At 36.7% G+C, this 22,963-nt stretch overlaps 1 protein-coding gene across 1 annotated transcript in view; it reads right to left on the reverse strand.

Moving 5' to 3' along the window:
• CSMD3 (CUB and Sushi multiple domains 3) overlaps positions 1–22,963 on the reverse strand; it is a 445,444-nt gene that overhangs the window by 282,416 nt on the left and 140,065 nt on the right. The window contains exon 5 of the mRNA XM_053466566.1: positions 21,190–21,397. Within this exon, the coding sequence (XP_053322541.1) occupies positions 21,190–21,397 (208 nt within the window). The remainder of the gene's footprint in view (positions 1–21,189; positions 21,398–22,963) is intronic.

Consider the following 22,963-nt stretch of genomic DNA (forward strand, 5'->3'; position numbering starts at 1 on the left):
GTATGAGAAGCAATATTTTTGATTTATTTCTGTTCAAATGGTGGATAAAAAGATAAAAAGAACAGCTGGAAAATTTCAGAAGCGATAAGTATTTAATAATATTACCTTACTTTTAATTTAATGCTCTAGACTGTAAGATTAAGTTTAGGTAATGTATCGGTTCATCTTAGTCTGCCAATTCTAGTTTTGTCATACCCTAGTTTTGAATGTATTTATTGCTGGCATTATTATGAAAGATAATATTAATATAATCAATAACTTAACCAAGCTAAACTTATGACTTTTCTCCATTAAAGGCACATTTCATGGTAACATTGCTGGATTTGGGTGACGCTCGGACTGTCCAAATGTCAGCGTGGTCTTTTTTCGCAAATAACACCAGAGGTGTTTGCACCGACAACAAATGTTACGACGCACCAGGAGGTAATTCTAGGCTGCGATGTAAGCAACAAGAAGGATACATTCTATTGTGTAATTATACTGGCACATAGGAACAATAGGTAGGTTTTATTGTTTTTAGATATTTGAAACACATGTTTTATTTTGGGAAAAAATACCGAAACTAAATGCATTATGACAGCTCAGTTTAACCTTTCTTTGTCTTTCAAAAACAATACACTTAACTTAGTAAATCTCTATACAATATTTACTTTATATTATACATGAATTTGTGTTACATTTAAAAAATATTGACAACCATAATTCTGTTCTTGAAAAAGTTCCACAAAAATAAATCACTGAAACAGCTAGAAAACATATTTTTTTAATTTTTCAAAATCTATATATTTTCAATGTTGTTTAAGAAATATATATTGTTATAAAGGCTTAAATTAGTATCTTGTTTATTTTTTAGTCATTACAGACCTTTTTTTTTTCTAGTGACACCGTAAAAGTATGGAAACCAGCATATTGAACACACAGAAAATTCTTCAAAATAATAGTTCTAAGCAATTCTAGACATTAATGCATTTGTACAGATCCTCAGAACATGTACCATGGAAAACTAGTCCTTGAGGGCCGAAAACAGGCCACTGTTTATTGTATATATTTTTTGTATATGTTTTTTGTTTGATTGAAGGCATCTCAATTAAGCATTGATAACATATATTGTTTTTTATGCAAGGATACACATAATTCCTGGCCTGTTTGTGGCCCTCGAGGACTGGAATTATGTAGCCCAGGGCTTTGTACACACTTATATGTATTTGATGTATCTTTAAAGAACAAAAAATATTTTTATTTTATTTTAAGCATTCTTTCCAATGTCTTCTTGTGGGAAAGATTATTTAATGTAACCAACATTCTATTCTGCTTCTGTGATGTCCATATGGGATATTGAGTAGGAAACCGTGTGTATACTATAATATGATTGTTAGAAAGAATAAAGGATCCTATATGGTGGTGGGAGATATCAGTATAACATGATCAAATTTTCTGTCTACATTACAAAGTTTGGGTCCTACATAGAATAAGAAAACACTCTCATGGGAACAATGTACTTAAAGTAGAAGAGTTTCATATCAAGAAGCAAAAGTAATATTTACAATGAAGTTCCATATCAAATGTCAGGCATGTCAGTGGCAATTCATCAGATACCATCACAGTCAAGGCACTGCAGTCTATGAGCTTTGAAGAATCCCCAGGAGAAGTAAAAATATAGCTATTGCTAGCAGAAGAAATGTGAAGCTTGACTGAGGAAAAGATTTCTATAGAAATCATTCGGCTGCATATTTGTGAGCTTAAAAAACTTCACCCTTCTCCATATATCACATCGACGTTGAGATTAAAAAAAAAAATAAAAATGTTTTTTGGGGAAAATGATACTCCACTATAACAGGTTCTTATATGTTTTCTACCTCCAAACTACTGTCAAAATGTGTTTAATCTCAAGAGCCATCTGCCTATAGCTGTCATGTCATAAAAAAAAAAATAGATACACTAGTTGTTTGTTTATTTAACTCTTATTATAGTGTGCACTCCAATTGAGGAGAGGATGTCACTAGAAGCTCTACCATTTTTGAAGAGGTTCACGTGAGGTTCTCTGTGAGCAAAATGGCACAGCTTCCAGGCATACCCTCTCCCTCGATCCTCCAATCAGAGAAGAGGATGTTATCGGAAGCTTCCAGCCACATCCTCTCCCTTGAGCCTTCCACTGGGGTAGAATGTCATCGGAAGCTACGCCATTTTTGCAGGAGTTCACCGATAGGTCATGTCCGTGGAGATGCGAGCAAATAAAGAAGATGGAAGAGAGAAGAACAAGCAACTCAGACGAAGAGGAGCTGAGAAACACAGAAGCGGTCAGCGGAGAACTAATATATTGCTGTTATATTAACCCAGATGAAAACACGTTTCCTTCTTAAAGATTTATGTTGTTTACATCAAACATTAAAATGACTTATTGATAAGCCATTATCTTTAGTTCCGTTCTGATGCTTTTTTTCACTTGTTCCCTTAAATAGAGCTAAAATGTAAATGTTTACAGTTGAGTTGCGATTTCATTTCCTTGAATTCACTATACATTATGAAGGTGACCCTGTACACTATCTGGTTAAATATAATCTCTAACTCACTACTTCTTGCATTGAAGTTGTCCATTTATATTCGTTTCATGAAAATTACAAGGTAGGCTATCTGGAGCGCTCCCTCTTCTAAGGAGTGACTTTTTTAGGGGAGGGGCTAGCTAAGTGTACAGGAAGGGCTAGACCAAGAGAGACTCTATTGGGAGGGTATTTAGTAGGGAGTAAGTAGATTATGGGTGGAGAATGGGCAGAGATTAAGGATCAAGATTGGGAAATTATGTTAATGTGTAGTCAACTTGGTTAGTTGATGAGTTAACATTTTTTAATGTTAAATCCCAGTTTTTTTAATAAATAGTATCATTTTTATGGAAGGAACATTTTGGGTGGCAGCAATAAAGGTGCTCGTAGTTTTGCTTTTCTATCATATTAATCCAATAAAATTGGAGGATCGGGGGGGAGGGGCACATAACCTCCAGCACATTTGCCTACGTTTTCGGTGACAGGATCAGGGAGAGGACGTCACCAGAAGCGACACCAAGTTGTGTCTGCAGAGATGTGGACAAAGATAGAAGAGAGGAGAGAAGAGATAAAAGATGAAGAAGATGTGAAAGTGGTTAGTAGAGTAGGTAGGGAGACATTTAGAGAGTGTAAGAGTGAAAAGTGTGAGTGAACAAATTTTGTTGCTGAATTAAAAATGCAACCAAACTGAATCTGCAGGGAATGTAATTCATTGAAAAGGAATGGGCCAAAAACTAACCGAAACAAATTTGTCCGAATCGTTTTTGGTCCATTTGCACATACCTAGTGTTTACCTCCTCCTATTTATTAATTTGTGCATGCATGTTCCTCTATTGCTAGTTTGGTGTACTTTTTATATTTACACCCATATCTATGTGATGTGTGAAAAAAACACTGTTAATGTATAAACTTGAGATACATGCCGATCATTGTCAGAATACAGTATATGGTTACTCCGAAGTGCTCATTTTCAATGTATATGCAGTACACAGAAACTCAAATACCTGATTAAATTCATTTTTCATCATATTAGTGCAAGTGTAATTTACTCTTGCCCCAAGCCAAGAGAAACACAAAATATGCAATTGCATCTGACATAGCGTGTTATTAATTACACATACCAGAGGCTGCGAAGGGAGCTTTAAATATTGAAAATAAAACATTTTGCAGAAGGAAAATTATCTCCTGAATTTGTTATCACAAGCCTCGTTAGTATGTCTTAAAGATTTTGAATGATTATATTCCTGTCTATGTAAAGAAGGTTTTTACAGATTAATGAAGATTATAAGGAGTTAAAAAAATACGATCTTTGATAATCTTGAGCGCAAAACAGAAAATCACATTTATTCTCATATTTAGCTAGTTTTAAATTGATACTGTTATTACTTTCAGGGTTTACAATACTGCATTATGCAAATTATGGTGATGAAAAGTTCTTTGCATATTTTGCAGCTGTATTTTTGCCAAAAGTCCAAAGTCCTGAAGATAATGTTCTCAAATTGTATTTTTTTTTTGTATTTCATTTTGCGTCTTGTAGTTTGAATACAACACATATGTGTTTAAATGCAATATTGTTACATGTGCTCTTATTTTAAACCATGGATTATATGGTTTATAACAGTACACATGGAACATCATGGGCTACAGTCAGGTGTACGTAGGTGTACGTTCCACTGTGGACACGACGGACATTTGGGTTTATTCGCTAAGGGAGACTTGTGTTTCAGCTTCTTGACTTCAGTGTACATTATATAATTTATATACATATAAAAAAAAATGTTATTTATATAATATATATATATATATATATATATATATATATTACATAAATAACATCTCCTCACCCATTGTCCTATACAAAATGCAGGGTTAGCTCAGCCCTTCTTACTGAGAGAACCTGCCAGTGCCAGTCTTTTCTGAAGAATAATGAAGAAAGGGCGTTAAAACCTAAACTCTCCTGACCAGTTTTCCCTTAGTGATTAAACCCCGTTATGTCATACAAAGATTCTCTACAGTACGTTCAATAAGCTTGCTGGTGGAAGAGTTGGGGAAGAGATACTCCCGTGCCCTCTCTCATTAAATCTTGAGGAAAAGCGATTGTGAGAAGGTCCAAACTGTTAGGATCAGTGTACCTTGGGAATGGTGAGCATAAATTGGCTTTTTTAACGCAGCCAATATAATGATTGCATTCCTTTGACCCATGCTCTTCCCCTAAGTTCTGCCTGACCTATCCTTTCTTTTTCTCTTCCCAACTCGTTTACTTCAGTCGTACTAGCCTTTTTTCATTAATATGATTTCTCATTTCTACTTCATTAACCTTTTACCTTATCCAGTTCATTCAGCAATATTAGCCCCTTCTCCATACACATACAATTAAAACCATTCATCTCCAACCTTTCAAAGCATTCGTATTTTTCTTTCTTTTAACTCCTTCTTACCCATGCTATTTTGCATGTTTTTGCTGATATTTAGGCAATATCATTCATAAGCCTCTTGCAGTTGCCCCCCCCCTCTGTTTCACCTTGGATGATTTGATTCTTGGTTATTTTGTTGTATCAGCTCCCACTGATAATTGGAAAGTATTTCCTCATGGTCCTAGGCTAACCATATCACTAGATCTTAGCTTCTTGATGTGTGCAGCTTAAATGTAAGCCCTTAATGTGATTGCGTAAAAAAGCACAGCTGCCATACCTTTGGACTTCTGGAAAATGTATTTGTATTTGGAGGAGTTTTCCCCCTTGGAGGTGTGCCTTCACCTTACATCGCGGGAGAGGACTATGTGGAGACCAGGGCCAATACAGCTCAGGCCTATGCTCCCTTTTTAAATGACTGTAGTAAATTACATGGTGAGACTCAAGGAAATGCCAATGATCTGAGGGATAAGCCACACCTGATACAAAGTAATCAGTAGTTGCTAAATAAAAACACCGGTTCCACATTTCATCTCTCTTTTACCTTTTCCAACATCTAGGTTGATTTTTTTTTCTTGAATGCTACATTTTGCAAATATTAAAAATAATTATATATATTCTTTCATTAAGATCCAGTTGGGGAATCATACTGTGGACTTACTTGCATATTTTGTTCTGCTTACTGTAAACAGTAGTATAACCGTCACTGACCGTTAATCTTGGCAGAGGGCCGTGCCTTCAACAGCCCCCTCTACTACCCCGGTCCTTACTGTTGAGCGACAGGATATTATATCAGATCCTGGTGCACATGGTCAAGGGTCCTAAGTAACGGCTGCTTTGGGTCCCTAAGTTTGTTATAGTGAACCCGGGAAAGGGGTAGCTTTCCTTTTGGCCCTGTAGGAAAGATGACCCTGACTCCTAGTTCACCTAAGAACACTCTCTCTATGCCTTTTTTTCTATTTCAAGTTCCAACAAAACAAAATTACATGTAGGTAGGTCAATAGATCTCTAGGTTGGAAGATAGATTTTGCTCTGAGTAGCAGAAGAAAATATTTACTCGTCATAACATTCTAGCAATAATATATTATTGTGGGTTTAGGCAACATTATCATTGTTCTCTGATACTTCTGTTTCGCAATTAATGCCGAAGTACAGATTAACATACAGTTCAGCAGAATTGTAATGCATATTTATGTAAATATGAAATACAAATTAATTTGTATTTTCTTCCTTGGTAGCAAACTTGTCAAAAATAAGCAATTTGGATGTTTGTCTATACTGATGAATGCAGCATTTGGTTTTGTTTGGACGGAGCTCTGTAGAATTATGCAAGCTAAAACCATAGTTTCATTAAATTTCCTTGTCTTCCCTGGTTATGAGTAATTACCTAACAACATCCCCCCAAAACGTTAATATCTCCTGTGAAAAATCAGAGCACTTACGGTAATTGCATGGTAATTATGTGTAATTTTTTTTTACACTAGATGCAATCCTTTTTTTTTTTTCTTTTTTAGCATAATGGTTTTTAGTGGACTTACTTAAAATGTAATATGTATTCCACAACAGAAGGAAAATAAGTCTATTGTGTTGCTGTCATTCTCTTTAGTATAACATACTGCTGCAAAGCACTTCGGAGGGATAGGATTGATATAATAAACAAGTAAACAAATATAATGAATTATTTTATCTTTTTTTATTTTTTTTAATGGATTTGTTTACTTTTGTTTTTCATTAACTTGCCATGACTATAGGCCCAGGATTTTCATTTATTTTAAGATTACTTAGTTTTTTAACCCCTACTAAACCCTAACTTTCTCTAACAAATTCCCTACTAACTAACCACCCACCACACTAAATAAAACCTAAATTACATATCTAAATTAAACTCTTAGAGTCATGAACAAAATTGATTTTTTTTAATAAACCTGAGACTTGTGACACATGCATTTCCTTTGTCATCTGACATATGTACATGTTATTTGATCGTAGACATTATATATATATATATATATATATATATATATATATATATATATATATATATCTCAACAATGGCATCCAGGGAATTTGCCCATTCTCATTTGAACCCAGAAGCATTCCATTAGCACAGCAGCCTATAATACAAGCTGGGGAGGAACTTAGTCATATAAGTCTCATAGAAACATTATGCTTTTCTATAGGAGAAAAGAACTTCAATAATTTATCAACGTAACAAAATAAAAGCAAATATTAAAACAAGAAAATGTGAATTTAATAATGCATATCTTATTTAGTAAAGTGAGTTTCCCTGAGAAGTTGCAGAATGGATGGAACAGCCTTCCAACAGAGGAGGTAAAGGTTAATACAATGAGGGAATTGAAAATGTATATTATAGTCCTAAGGCTATCCTGAACTTTTAAGAAGAGCAAAAGGCAAATAAGGTGTGATGGGAAACAGGAAGAAGAACCAGAACACTCTGTTAATCCATCTATGTACCTGTGCCCCGATACTGCCCTGGCAGACAAAGAGATCAATGAAATAGACAGCGTTACGTGCACTGGAAGCAATCCATTAAACTAATGGATAGGCTTGAAGATAGCCAAGATATATTTACAAAGCATAGGCTATAACAGGAGGCCACCTCTTGGTAGATTATATAAAGAAATAGATTATCTGTGATTAGGAATTATTGATTGATAACTTTAATGTTGGCTACCATTTATTTTACTTGAGTTAGTTACAGCTTAGAATGGCCATGTGTCCATTTTGAATCTCCAAGTATGTCCATATTGAGAGGCAACATATAGTTTCACAGACTCATTTGCATAGAAAACATAAAAAGTTATATATTATATTATAATATATACTACTATAGCTCAATGTAATAATGTTACAATTACATGATGATTTGCACATCATTATTATTATTATTATTTGTTGTTTTAAATAGCGCTGTACAATGGGTAGACAGGACATAACAAGTAGTATGTAACATAACAAGATGACTTCCAGAAACAACAGGTGAGGAGGGCCCGGCTCAAACACGCTTACAATCTAGAGGGAGTTAAGGTGTATTACACAAGAGGTAAAAGTGCCATGACAGGGGAGAGGTGTTAATAAACTGAAGGGTGAGGAAGATAAGTCTGGCAGCAGCGTTCATGGTGGATTGTAGAGGGGCAAGACAGGTATGAGGGAGCGTCCTTTAAATAACCGGGATCTCTTTGATTGTATCCCTTTCAAGCATGTAAGATGCCAAGCTCACATACCATTATGGTAGCCTATCCAAATCAAATCCGTCTTGTGTGGCTCTGGAAGTAGGCAGAAATAGCCATGCACAAGGACGGCTAGCCGTAGATAGCATTGAATGGGTTGGGAGTAAGAGAAAGAGGACAGTGATTTCACCTGGAGATTCTGTGTTAACCCTGTAGAGTCCCTATTTATTCAAATTTGACTGATGTACAGTAGGACCACGACCAGTCATACCTGCTCACAATCCTAAAATATTTCTGCACTGGCCATTATGAACATAGGTGAACATTGCTTCTCTGGGTCTCCAGGACACAGCCTGAAGTCTCTGTCTCACAGGAGCAGCATTTCGACATGCCACACTCACCTCCCATGGCCATTCCCCCCTTCCCCACAGAAATATAAAGCAGTTGGTGCTAGCCCTGCCGACTTTACCAGCCCTGCCGACTTAAGTCATCAGACTAATTGACCGATAACGTCAACCCCGTCCCAAGAGGGAAGGATCTGGGGAGCCAGAACCTGGAAGCTCCCAGGTATGTTGATGCTTCTTGCAAACGCTGAATAACTGATGCCAGAGCACATAAACCCAGTTGAATATTTAATATTTCTCAATTTATTAATATATGGACAATAATAGCCCTAATTCACAAATCCCAAGTACAAATTACGGTGTGTATATTGTTGACAATAAAAACCCTGGGAGCACTTGGAAATAAATCGTAGAAGATGTATTTGTTTTTATAAAAACTATTTGCATTTTGTCATCTCGCCTCACCATGCAGCACAGGACTAGCTTCATGATGAGTAGAAAAATATTATTGATAAATAGATGTATCAGAGCATTTTGATATTAAAAAAGCCTCATCTGGTTTGCAGTACACAGACACATTATTCAGAAACATATTTGTATTCCGTGTGGCACAGTCTGCTACCTACTGAAATAAATTATGTATGGTTGGTGATCTGATTTATACGCGTACTGAAGCAGTTCAGGGGCAATGTTTCTGAAGAAAAAAAAAGTACAAAAAAAAAAGAGGAAAACACTGAGAATTTGTGCACATTTTTTATTTTTTTTTGCAGCGCTACAGTTTTTTTCTAAGTTAAAAATATAAATATGTACTTAAGAAATTTGAATCAGTATGGCATTATATTTTTTTTTTTAGGTTGTAAAGAAAAAAAAACATGCAATTTAACTTGATGAAAAATAATTTTGTGTTCAGAAAAACTGGCTTCTTTCCAAGACAGAATGAATTATCATCAAACAACCCTAAAAAAATATATACATTGTTCTTTTCCTACTAGGATACAAGTGTTCCTTGTTATAATGAATTTCCTGCTTATTCATACAATATGTTTAACGGAAAAGTACATATCTCAGTGGTGATAATATATACCTATTCCCTACCCTAAAGAACTTTTTGTCTTTTTCACCATATGTTTGTTCAACCAGGATTCGACATCATTGCTCCATAGAAATACATAAAACATAATTTTTACTGCATATATGTAAACAAAAAAAAACCTATGCTAAAATAGGAAAAAATACACATTTTTGCAATTTGGCTTAGGATTTCTTCTATGGAATAGGTGCCGCTTTTGAACATTAACATGATTTATATTCAGCAACGTCCCCTGATTACAGTAGCACCCCAAATACATAGTTTTTATGTTTTAAATGGTCATGTTGTTCCCTTATAGTAACCTATATTGTTTATATTGTTATTTTTCAGGATTTAGGGGTTAGCGAATGTTTGTTTTTTTGTAATTGCAGCACAGATCTCCATTGTAGCTCCCACGTGACTACAACACAACACGCTGTAGCTGAGGGCTACAAGCTGGCTCTTTGAGTGAAGTGAGATGATGGCCCTTACTCTTGCCCCTTCCCAGAAATATTGAGCCATTGCCCCACTTTTGTGGACAATGGGGGGCATGGGGCAGTTTAAGGTGCTTAGAAATCAATGGATTGCATTGTAGCTCTCACATTGTCACAATGAGGCTTTCCCACCCTGTCTGACCAATCACCTGACTTCAGGTACAGGCATTGTCCCTCTACACAACTTGCCACATGGCTCAGCCTGGGTTGAGGAAAACTATCTCTACTACGAATTTAAATGGAGGATAATATCTGGAACGAAGAGAGGCCTAGACATGAATGTGTACTTCATAGTAAACACAATTTGATTTATTTATTCATTTCTTGCAAATAATATGCTTTTAGTGCACAGTTCATCATAATTAACTTTTTTGAATAAATCAAATATTTGCAAAAAAAAAAAAAAGCTTTGATTTCACCCAGTGATTTCCTTTTAGAATGCATCATTAAGATCACTTATTTCAGGGGCAGGATTTGTGAATTTGAATGTGAGTAATCAGGTGCTATTATCCCAATGTGTAAGAGGGGTTATCTTTAACATTCCTGCATTTCTTTGCAGATATGATCTTCAGATTTTGTTAAGGTTTCTAATTTAGGATTTGTTCTGTATGGAACTTTAAAGAATACTTTTTAACTATACAGCTGTTCATATGATCTAAATCAATCAAGGTTTTTTTTGCATTTTAAATTGTTGCATACGCAACACAGGTCAGCAGAACCGCGAGCGTCAACCTCCAAAATTCAGAGATATAGCAAAACTGTTCAATGGCCTTTACTTCAAATGTGAGTGAGTGAACAGGCAAACAATTAAGTGTGATCCCTTCTTGCCCTCATAACAGCATCCATTCTTCTAGGTAGACTTGTGCAAAGTCAGAGGTTTTGTAGGCATCTAGTTAGGTGTATAATTAAACAGTTACACCAAACAGGTGCTATTGATCATCAATTTGATATGTAGGTTGAGATATAATAATTAACTGAAATAGAAACAGCTGTGTAAGTGGAATAAAAAAAACCTGCTAACAAGGTGAAGTTGCTCAAGTTTAATGTCAAAAGTCCTACACCATGGCACGACTGAGCACAGCAACAAGACACAAGGTAGTTGTTCTGCATCAGTACAGTCTCTCTCATGCAGGGATTTTAAGGCAGACAGAAGTTTCTAGATGTTCTGTCGAAGCTCTTTGGATGAAGCACACAAAATGGGCAATGTTAAGGACCATAGATAGATGCAGTAGATGAAAGACACATCATGCTTACTTCACTTAACACTATGAAGAGGTCCAGCAGTGCCATCACCTTAGCACTGGCAGAAAACAATTGGACCCTGGTACACTTATCTACTGTCTGGAGAAGTTTGGTCAAAAGTGGTATTCATAGAAGACTTGAAGCCAAAAAGCCATATCACTGATGTGGAAACAAGTCCAAGCGACTTAATTATCCACCAAAACACAGCAACCGGGATGAAGAAAATTGACAGCACTTGCTCTGGGCTGATGAGTCACAATTTGAAATATTTGGCTGCAGCAAAAAGCAGTTTGTACCGTCGGATAACGGTAGAAGAAAGAGCGTTTTGCGGGCAATGGTGGAGGATCCACGCAAGTTTGGAGCTGCATTTCTGCAAATGAAGTTGGGGATTTGTTCAGAATTAATGGCCTCCTCTGCTAAGAAGTACAGGCCGACACTTATACATCATTGAATACCGACGGGAAGGCATCCGATTGCCCCCAAATTTATTCTGCAGTATGACAACGACCTCAAACATTGTTGAACATCCCATTCCAAAACCATGGGCAGCCGTCCACCCTTTTTGTGGCTATAACAGCCTCCACTCTTCTGTGACAAGTGGTGCAGTCCTCCATACCTTTGACAGGCTAGTTGGGAAGATCAGTGACCTCCTTTTTAACTGGCCCAACATTCAGTGGCATTACTGTAAGCCTGACCACCCGAGTAGGCGATTGGCTCCCTGTTATGTGGACCTGCTGTCTTAGTCAGCCTAGCCCAGAATACTATATTACAATAATATTTTAACTGGGGACCAGTCAACTCATTGATAAAAATAGATTAGAGAAAAAGAATATTTTAGGCACCTGAAATTGCTTTATTTACACCACAATTGCTATCCGCGTTTGTGATGACCAGTATGGTAAGAACACAATGTGAAAATAAACACCGAGTCAGTACAGTCATTTCAAAGAGTGTTCTTAACAATGACAATGGGAGGTCTCAGCGTGGATACCTTCTTATTTAGGGTTCTACTACCTTAGAGTAGAATCTGCAAAAAATGGTATTATAATGCATGGCCATTTTTTTTATTCAAGCTATTATACTGTCTCAAAGTAACAGCTGGGATCCGACAATGACCCCAAACAGCAATTTATTTCGGATCCCGTTCTCTAAAGGCATCTTCTGCTCCAGTGTAATAGACCTCCTACCATGAACAGACTGTGCGGGTCTCTATGCGGTTGCCGTGAAAAGCATGCATTGTCAATGTGCAATGATTTTTCTGCTAAACCACCCGAAAAATAGTAAATTCGGTGAAAGACTGACCCAAGGGTATATCTTCATAACTCAAGGGATTTGTTTTTAAAGCCGACTTGTTAAAGCTTTTATTTTGCTCAAATTAAAAGATCTGCCAGTGAAAAATGAAACTTTATTTGCTGTTTTAAGCAGCTTGGAAAGATAAACTTTACCCTGTGTTTTGCATTTATAGTTTGCAGATTTTTGTAAAGAAACATAATTGTTTTATCTGCAAGATAATAAGGTCTTATTGTACAATCTTTTGTACCAAGCAGCTCTTGTAAATAAGAAAAACACACAGCATGATTGCCTTTTTTTTAGATATATAATCCTGTAGGAACACGTAACAAATGGCTACTTAATTAATACAAGTTAGGACAATATAAAAACACAATGGCATAATTATGAATTATTGTTTGCAAAACGTATGAAAACAAAACAGATTTCTCTTGATTCAAGGAATCCTCGTGTGCAAACTCTTGATTAGTAGTCCAGATCTTCAGGTTATCTCCAAAGGCACACGTGGTTTTATGAATAGCAGTGGCGTTACAGTGACGCCTTTCGTAATTAATGCATTGGTGCTTGGGAGTTCGGTTAAGACAAAGAGGTAGATTTATGATACAGAGACTATATGCAAGCCGTCAAAATGAGAGTTCTCAGCAGAAAAGGTATGCTTGCAAAAGATCACTACTCACGGATCGAGTTAACCATAGGAGAGTCAATGTTCATATGAGCAAGCAACTGGCATCAGACAAGAAAGATGAATAATTTAACCCACCTCTTTTTTTCCCCATTTAGGATATGACTAACTTGGCTTTTCCTAGTAAGAGTAGTTCTAATTAGAACTCTAAAAATAAAAATGCTGTACTGTTGTTTGAGTTGATGCCATTAGAAATAATTTTGAAGTTCATTTTCTCGCATACTTCTAAAGTACAGTATACTTAAAACATTAAATCACTTGGACCCCCATTCATATTAATTTTGGGAAACGGCTTATTGACCCAAGGAGAAATCGGACTGCCATTTTGGGGTCAAGAAGGATCTTTTTCCCTGGTTAGTGCAAAATTGGAAAGAGCGAAACCGGGGTTTTTTTGCCTTCTTTTGGATCAACAGCAACAAATTAACAGATATAGGAAAGGCTGAACATGATGGACGCATGACTTTTTTCAGCCTATATAACTATGTAACTATCTATGTAACTTTAACATAGAAACAAGTATATGACAATTTCTCTTCGGCATACACCTCCTGACATAAAAACGCTATTTGCGCTTCTCGCAAAAGTTCCATTCCCACCGTCACCGATGTCATCAACTTGGATATTATGGTGGATCTAAAAGCAAGAATCGCTGCTACAACTAGCCACACCGGACTTCTTTGTTAATGCTTCAAAGAAACCATGTACAGCAGGGCTGGACCAAGAATAAATAAGCGGCCCTGGTAGTGTAAGCGCGGCAGCCATCAAATGATGTACGTGTGGCTGCGTGCTGGATATGCGCGGCTGCATGTTACGTTTTTATACTTACTCAAGCCATGGCATATCCAGATGGCGGACGCACACAGCACGACCTAATCTGCTGCTGGAACAGTAGTATTGCTAAGTATGTGGCCCTACCGGCCCCCAGTCCTTTTGTCCGGTGTGCTGTTAGGAAATTTTAATCTGTACAGGAATTTAATAAGTTTATCCAGAATTCTCCATCATGATATGTTTAACAAATCAACTTTTTTTTGTTGTTATTTTACAAAATTCTGGACATCCATGTGGGGATTTTAAAAATAAATATTAACTTATCTCTCGATCTGTCCATCTGTCGATCTGTCTGTCTACCTATTCAATGTTAATTCTCCATTTCACATAGGCTGGTTTTACAGGGCTCATTCACATACATCGCTTCCTTTGAAAATTAAAAGTCTGTCCTAGAAAATAAGCAAACTGTTAACAGACACCATTTGAGAGTTTGGTTGTTAGCCACCTGCTGTTTGCAATAAATCAGCCAACAAACTACTGATCCATGCCGCAACATGTTTTAACCTCTCTCTTCTGCTGAATGGAATGGCAACAAACCAATATTTGAATTTCTTTTAAGCTAATGGAAGGTATCCTGCATCCTGTTAGCCGATTTAGAGAAGATTTAAAGCTAAAACAATAAAGCCATCACAATGACATTTAGAAAATAAATGCATTACCCAATTAAAATTGTGGCAATAAAAATATTTTTTACTAATTATTTATGGCATTTGTTTTTTTTTTTTTTTAAATAAGGTGTTTATTGCTGTAAAAAAATGGAATTTTGTTTTGTTTATGTTATTGATGGATCTTTATTGAGTTTTTAAACAGTAATTTACTCTGCTTGGATGTAATATCTCACTGGGCTCATAATTGCGATAGGGTTTAATTGAAATGTGTTTTTTGGTCTCTGTATATTGTGTTGAGAGTTGCAGATAAGGCACTGAAGTACGCCGTAGGAAACGTAATATTGTTCTGTTCTGCAAATGTTCAGAACAGGTTATATGGAATTTCCTTAACTGTTTGTACTGGTTCCCAAGGCAACAAATAAAATACCTCAGGCTGACACTCAAGGCAATACGGGGCTACATATACACACAGTGGAATATTCTGTAGACCTAGGCCTACTTGGAGGACGCAGAATCTGGCTTTAAGCTTTAACTCCCCCCTTAAAGCCAGATGAACTTGAAGCCTTTTAAGTTGAATCCAGGTTTTAAAAAAAGTTCTTGTATTACGTGCCCCCCCCCCAAGAAAGGATTTAGCGATTTTTCTCACACAGGTCACTGACAGTTACGCTATAACTCTGCTCGTTGCAAAAAGTACAATGATTCTGTTTTTCTCCCAGTTGTACTATTTTAAACATTACAAATGGAAGGTACAGCAGGGCAAGCTAGAGTTGGCTCTACCTCGTGGCTACACAACTCCAGGCCTCGAAGGTCATAAACAGGCCAGGAACAGTGAGCACCGCTGCCTGAAAATAAGTAGTAAGCATTTTTAAATAAGATGCCCGTGCTTACACTGGGAAATCTATACATTGTGGCCTGCTTGCAGACCTCGAGGACTAGAGTTTTGAAGCTCTGCTCTAGACCATCACCCGAGTTGGCCGGGAAATCAAGAGAGAATTCCAAGATACCAAGCTGGCTCAGACTCCTCATCTCCTTATATCCATACAGATGCCCTGACTCAACCCCGACAATGCCTGTAGCACTCCACTTGTTGGCTTGCTCATCTCTAAAACATGTAAAAATATAGTCATCTTTTATGGTACCACCATAATGCATTAAAAATGTACGAATTTTCAGTTTAATGCCAAGAACATATTACAATCTAATTAGAGTTCCAAAAATACCAGACCAATAGGCAACATCCTTCTATGTAGTTGATATTAGGTAACTCTGACTATGTATTCCATAGTCTGCTCCAGAAGACCATGTCTTTATGCTTCTTACATTGGGAGTCAAATCCCGTTTGCAAGGTTAGAAACAAGTATCTGGATATTCCGGGTTAAACACGGATATTTTTGAGTTAAAATTTTTCTGATAAAACCACCTTTGCTTAAACAATGACTTTCACAAATTCATCCATCTGAAACCCTCACAAAGGGCGTTTGATATGCTTTTCTGACTTTAAAAAAGCAATACATTGCTATCATCCGATTAGAGAGATTAAAATATAACTAATTATTTTTCGTTATGAGAAAGGGATTTTTTCAATTGAAAACAGTAATACTATGGTTAGATTTATGAAGTAAATATTTTGTAATACAATTAATTTGGAGGGACACTCTTGTCACCATTTCTAATTCATACCGGATTCCAAAACACCGCAAGGATTTTTCTCCAATTGGAGGTAGAGAATTATCTATCTATGTTTCAGATCATCCAAGTAATGTTAATATGAGACAAAGACAACATGAATAAACACACAATGCAGCTTTTAAACAATCATTTCATTTACTGAAGGTAAGCAGTTAAATCAATAAGTAATTGCCCCCCTAAACCTAATAACAGGTTTTACCACCCTTGGCAGCAGCAACTGCAATCAAACATTTGCAACAACTGGCAGTTAGTCTTTTACATCGCTGTGGAGGAATTTTGGCTACTCTTCTTGGCAGAATAATTTGAATTCAGCCATACTGGAGAGTTTTCAAGCATGAACTGCCGTTTTAAGGCCATGTCACAGCATCTCAATCAGATTCTAGTCAGGTTAGACCTTTGACTCGGTCTCTAAAACCTTCCTTTTGTTGTTCCAGTTTGGGGTCATCAAGATGTTTTTTTGGGCAGATGTGAAGGGAGTCTTTGTGTTCTTTTTGGTCAGAAGCGGTTTTACCTTGTAACTCACCCATGGTTATTTTTGCACAGTCTCTTTCTTATTGCGGAGTCATGAACACTGACCTTAAAGTGAGGCCTGCAGTCCTTTACATGTTAGTCTGGGTTCTTTTGAGACCTCCCGAAAGCTCCTACCATCAGTTGGCTCTTGGATGAGTTTTTAGGCTGTTCACTTTAGGCTGGAGCCTTAGAAATGGCTTTGTGACTCTTTCCAGACTGCTAGATGTCAATTACTTTTTTTCTCGTCTGTTCTTGAATTTCTTTAGATTATGGCATCAGTTTGCAAGACAGATTCTAATTAATTGAATTTAAGCCAATTATCAATTTGGTTAATTGGTAAATTTAGGAAGTAAGGAGGCAATTATTTTTTCCCCACTGACGTCGGTGGGAGTGCCCACCGATGATGGCGAGAATGCCCCCAACATCAGCTGTACCTCCTCCGACATCAACGGGACTTCCCACTGACATCGGTGGGCAGTCCTGGCTGCCTCCCGCAGGCACAAGTGTAAGAATTGTGATAAATGTTCTTGCGGTCCCGTCTACCTTTTGACTTGGAATATAGTAATTTTTTCTTGGTAATTAATATGTTATTATACCTAAACGTATTACATGTAGCTTGCTTCGATACCAATAGACTGAACCTGTTATAAATTAAAATAGCTTTAATGTCAAGCTCCCCACAATTTATTCCTCCAATTTATTTTAGTAACTTATGCGCTTATGCATATTGATATCTGTGTTTGCAATGCATTAGGGAGTGTTCCTTCTGCACCAATACACCACATATTCTTTATACAGGTAGAGGTGAAATTATGATGATCATGATGATGATGATGATGAACTCATATGCCCTTATTTGGTGGTGGAAGGTGCAGCAGAGCTAAGCCCACCCCCAGGTCTGTACTGATACTCACAAGGACCAAAACCCTAAAAAGGAAAAGTTTGAGATAACTCAGCTTTGGCTCACACTACTGGACTTCTAGACCCTTCTCAATGCAAATAAAAAACACAATAGCTTCATTTCTTATAGTATTAGTAGTGTTCCTTTTACTTAATATTTTAAACAAGAGCCTCTATCACTATGTTTTATGCGCACAGTGACATTCTTACTTTCATTTGCAGAAAAGTTCTATACACACAGATGCGCTCTATTTAATAGGTCACTAGGCAACAAAATTATGCAAAACACAATGAAATTTCCAAGATTATGGTACAACATTGCTGAATAACATTAACACCGAGAAACCATCTTACAATCCCAGCACATAATGTTACAATAATAACACCCAGCATGATACTTTTTCTTTCTTACACGTTTTACCATTATGCTTCAAAACCGATTGGCTGTAATATTAAAACAAGGACAGATCTCTAAAAATAACTCGGGTATAAATACAAATTATATTGTAACTCAGAGGTATAAGTATTACATAGTAGTGTATATGCTCAACATTAAAATAGCATTCACAGCATCCTTCTAGAGCAGGGGTTCTCAAACTGCGGCCCTCCAGCTGCTGCAGGACTACATCTCCCATAATGCTCCTTCAGCTAAGGGGCTGGCTGAGGAGTATGGGAGATGTAGTCCTGCAGCAGCTGGAGGGCCGCAGTTTGAGAACCCCTGTTCTAGAGGATCTGAGATGACACTGGGGGACAGGATGATAGGATGCGGGAGCAGCTCTCCATGTGAACATTGGGACAAACAAGTGGTTTCCACCACTCTGTTATTTTGGACTCATTGCTTTCAGTATGCATTATGAAGTACCAACCCCAATGAGCCCAAGGAGAAGGGCTGAGCTGGCCCTGTATTATGAATAGGTAATGTTGGAAGACTTCTTTAGGGTCGGATCACTGCTATGCATGAGGTCAACTCACCAGCTAGACGCCAGTCACTAGCTTACCCCTACCTATACCATTATCATTTTTAACTCATTTGTTAAATCATATTATATCTATATATATATATATCTATATATATATATATATATATATATAGATAGATAGATATCTATATATATATATATATATAGATATCTATCTATCTATAGATAGATAGATAGATAGATAGATAGATAGATAGATAGATATCTATATATATATATATATATATATATATATATATATATATATATATATATATATATATATATATAGATATATATTAGAACAGGAATGTTAAAAGAACAAGTCACTGTATTATTTGAAGAGAATGTTGGAGACATTTGGTTGGAGAAGAATAGTATTATTATATGTTAGTGTTTAGGTTGCAAGTTCCAGAACATATTCCTGAATAAGGAAACAAATCCAAAACATAGATCATATATGAACGGCGCACATACTTAACTACCATCTGCTAAACATCATATTTCTAAATAGAATATACATGTAATTTGTCTTTAACTCAACCAAGTTACAGAAACAAGCCGCAAGGTATATTTCTAAATAGGGTCAACATTTTACATGTCAGTGGTTGCTCAATAGACTGTCTTCATCTGATCTTGAGAAATATGATAGGCAATAGTCGGTACATTTTTCGTTTTGTTTGCTTTTATGAACTTATTTACCTTGGTCTATTGTATTGATGGATTTGTTCTGTGGTTTTCATGAGTTAAGCTGCGCAGTAATCGAGGTCAAAGATGCAATTAAGCTACTGCAGAAAGTACAACTTTTCAATCCAGCTGATTTGATTAAGGTCAAGCCATGTGCGCTACAAAACACGTCTGAGGCTTTGAGTAATAATTCATCCCCAGAACTATTAACATTAACGCAATGTTTTTGGAAATAATCACTTGACAAACTGAAAGAGGTCCTTCAAAATTGCTTCTAAATTCAATTAAAGGTTATTTTCTAACGTTTGCAAAAAATTGCATTTTTTAAAAAATCATAAAGGACAAAAAATATTTTCATTATCATTATGCATTTATCATATTTTAAAAAAAATATTTTTAGGTTTTTTTAAAAAAAAAAAACTATTGATTATACATATATATATATATATATATATATTATATGTGAAATGGCCAATAACTTTGAAAGCAAGAGCCTCTTGCTACAAGTGGTACAAGTAATGATACCGACAGTTTTTTTTTTGATAAAAGTTATAAATGGTTTTCCTCAGTAATTTGCTATTTGAAAGTAATTTCAGGTCATATGATAGCTTGAAATCTTTATTCACGGTATTTTTGTGCTAATAAGGTGTTGGTTCATAAAGCCTAACATTATATATGTGCAAGGTCTAGAGATAAGTAAGCACAAGATTATATGTTTCAGGTCCTTTTAGACCATGATTTTTCAAACCCGATCTAGAAATACATTTCTTTGCGTACAGGAAAATAAACTTTGCATTGAGCTTTCCTAAGACAAACACATTCTAGCGCACGTCAACTTATTCTAAGAACAATACAAGAGCTCACTTGAAAAGCATCCAGGAGAGAAAAACATAAGAACAATCCCAGAATACAGCTATCTACATTGTTATAGGCAGGAATCTAGAACCTTCATGTTTACTCAACCTTCTGAGTGTCTCTCAACACTCTGAGACTCCGCAATAAACAAACAACCCTCCAGAACTGCACATGAATGCCTAAAACATTGTTTCTCAATATCCATCCTCAGTCCTCCCTAAACAGAAGATGTCTTCAGGAGCCCCTTAGATGCCTTTCACCAGACAGTGCTTTCACAATGAGTTCTGTTGCACTTATTTATTTTTTGTGTGTATTCTTATTAACCAAAAGTAAAATTTAAGTTACAAATTGTTAACTCCATGTATTGGTAGAGCTAACGTTTACATAGAAAGCTCATGGGGTAAATGATCCCCTTCTCGTATGCAGCGATGATATTGTTATTTGGCCAAACAAGTCAACACAACCAAAGGCCATGATATTGAACAATGTCATTATTTAAAACATTATATGTGGATGAGTGTTTATTAATGCTTCCACTACCCCTTAATTTTAGGTGGAAGGGTTTCCCATCACCTTTACCCACCTAACACATATTGGTTAAGGAGATTTGTCCAAGAGATAGATCTCGTCTTGGTGAGGAACTACAAATCAAATCACCTCCATGCTCCTTTATGGCTAGTGTGTCATTATATCTGTCTGCAGTCATATTATTTGAAAACACCATCTTTAATGCATTTACAGAGTCTCTAAAGGTAAATGCTACTTGAGTATAAGCAACATCATGGTTATAAAACTCCTCCAATACATATTGCGTATGGTATGCATGGCATGGTTACATTTGCAGTTTTACTACATTTGGTTTCTTTAGGATGCATTTCAAACAGTGATCTTACCATATTTTTTGTGGTTCAGCTCCTTCGACTTCTAAGTAATCATATTTTTCCTCCATCTGGAAATCGGTGAAAATAAGAGATATCGTGTCTCCGGGCTCTGTAACTACCGTCCACGTGCAGTCTGCATTATTATGATACTCATTCGGAAACCCAGGACTTGAAATAATTCCGCTGGATCCCCTTACTGTTCCGCCACACGCATCTTCAGCTGTAATCCAAAAATAACAAATTGTGTTACAATGTTATGTGCTTTGTGCTCTGTGTGTAATTTTTATTGCAATTATTTCAATTTTAGAACCTATTAAATACTTCACCCTTCCACATTGCTGAAACACAGCTGCTAATACTTGTCGGGTGTCGCATTCAGTACCATGCATGGTGATGAGTTGACAGACTAACCCCAACCCTCCTGGGCACCATGGCGCTTGTCTTCTGCAGTATATTTACCTTTTGCGGCTGCGGTCACTGATGTCGTATGCTGGTGCTTAATGCCTTACAGTACACTCGGCTCAGCCCTCCATAGTGTAAGTGGGCTGGTTGGGGAGATCAGAGATCTCCCTTGTAACTGGCCCATTGATCAATGGCACATAGGAAGGGCAGACTTGGGTAACTAAGTGAATAATGTGTAACAGAGACAAGGGGGGGCTATCGTGAGGCAGAGCCAAGAAGGGGCTGGAATCCCACCATCACTGCCGTTGTCCCAGAGAGAGGAGCGGGAGGATTCACAGGCCTGAGGCGAGTGTGGTTTTGGGGGATGGTTGAGCACACAGATGGAACCCCCAGTGGTTACGTTTACAGCAAGTAAGAAGTGGTCTGAGTCCGACCATTGTGTTGGGGCATTGTATGAATGGAGCTGTACCTGAGCACACAGAATACCCATGCTGCCTCATACCAGACTTTCCTGTACCAGAGACTTACCATCCCCCGCCCTGTATCGGCACTTTACTACCCCCTCATCAGGGTCCGATTTTAAGTAAGGCGGGATTATATTTGTCCTGACCCGTATTTAGTCCGGGACAATTGTATCAGTTTTTCTAGAGATATAGCTAGAGCTTTATTCTCTTACTCAGGGTTTCTAGGTACCGTCAACAAAAACAGTTTATACCCCAAATGTTGATTTTTGATATGTGAGAATCATCTGTCCACGGTGTCCGCACTTCCACAGGCTTTATTATCTAGTAAGGCATATAACTGCATATTAAACTCAATCAAAAGGAGTTGGAATGTACTAGCAGACTGTATCTTGTATACATGATTGTTAGAACTTTGTACTGACTTGCAAAAGGTATTTTGTATATACACCTTTTTTTATATAGACATTTAGAACGTATAAGAAAAAATACCGAAAATGTGGGTTTTTCTCACATAGTTGATGGACTTTCCAAAAGATTTGTTTTACATTTTTACAGCCCAGTTTTAATATGTTATGTCCGTTTGCATCAGCAGTTTTTTTTAATTGCAAGTCAAACACCAGAAATAAAAATCTGTGTATTAGTCGCAAATTTGGGAGCTTGCTTCTGGCTGGTTGGAGGAAAAAAAAAAGAGGAAAAAAAGACATAAAAAGGAAGATTGTACAATAGCTCCAGGAATGCTGACAGTCTGACACTATAAATATTACCCAATTTCCTATGCCAGCCATTCCCGCTAAGGTAATATAAACGTGTAGGTTACTAGGGTACAGGCTTTAAGCTATTAGAAAATAAATCCATTCAATAGGAAAAACTATATATATTTTAGGACATCGTCAGACGTCTAAGTAATGGAGATTTTTCTA

The sequence above is a fragment of the Spea bombifrons genome, chromosome 5 (assembly GCF_027358695.1).
Source record: "Spea bombifrons isolate aSpeBom1 chromosome 5, aSpeBom1.2.pri, whole genome shotgun sequence".
Taxonomy (NCBI): Eukaryota; Metazoa; Chordata; class Amphibia; order Anura; family Pelobatidae; genus Spea; species Spea bombifrons.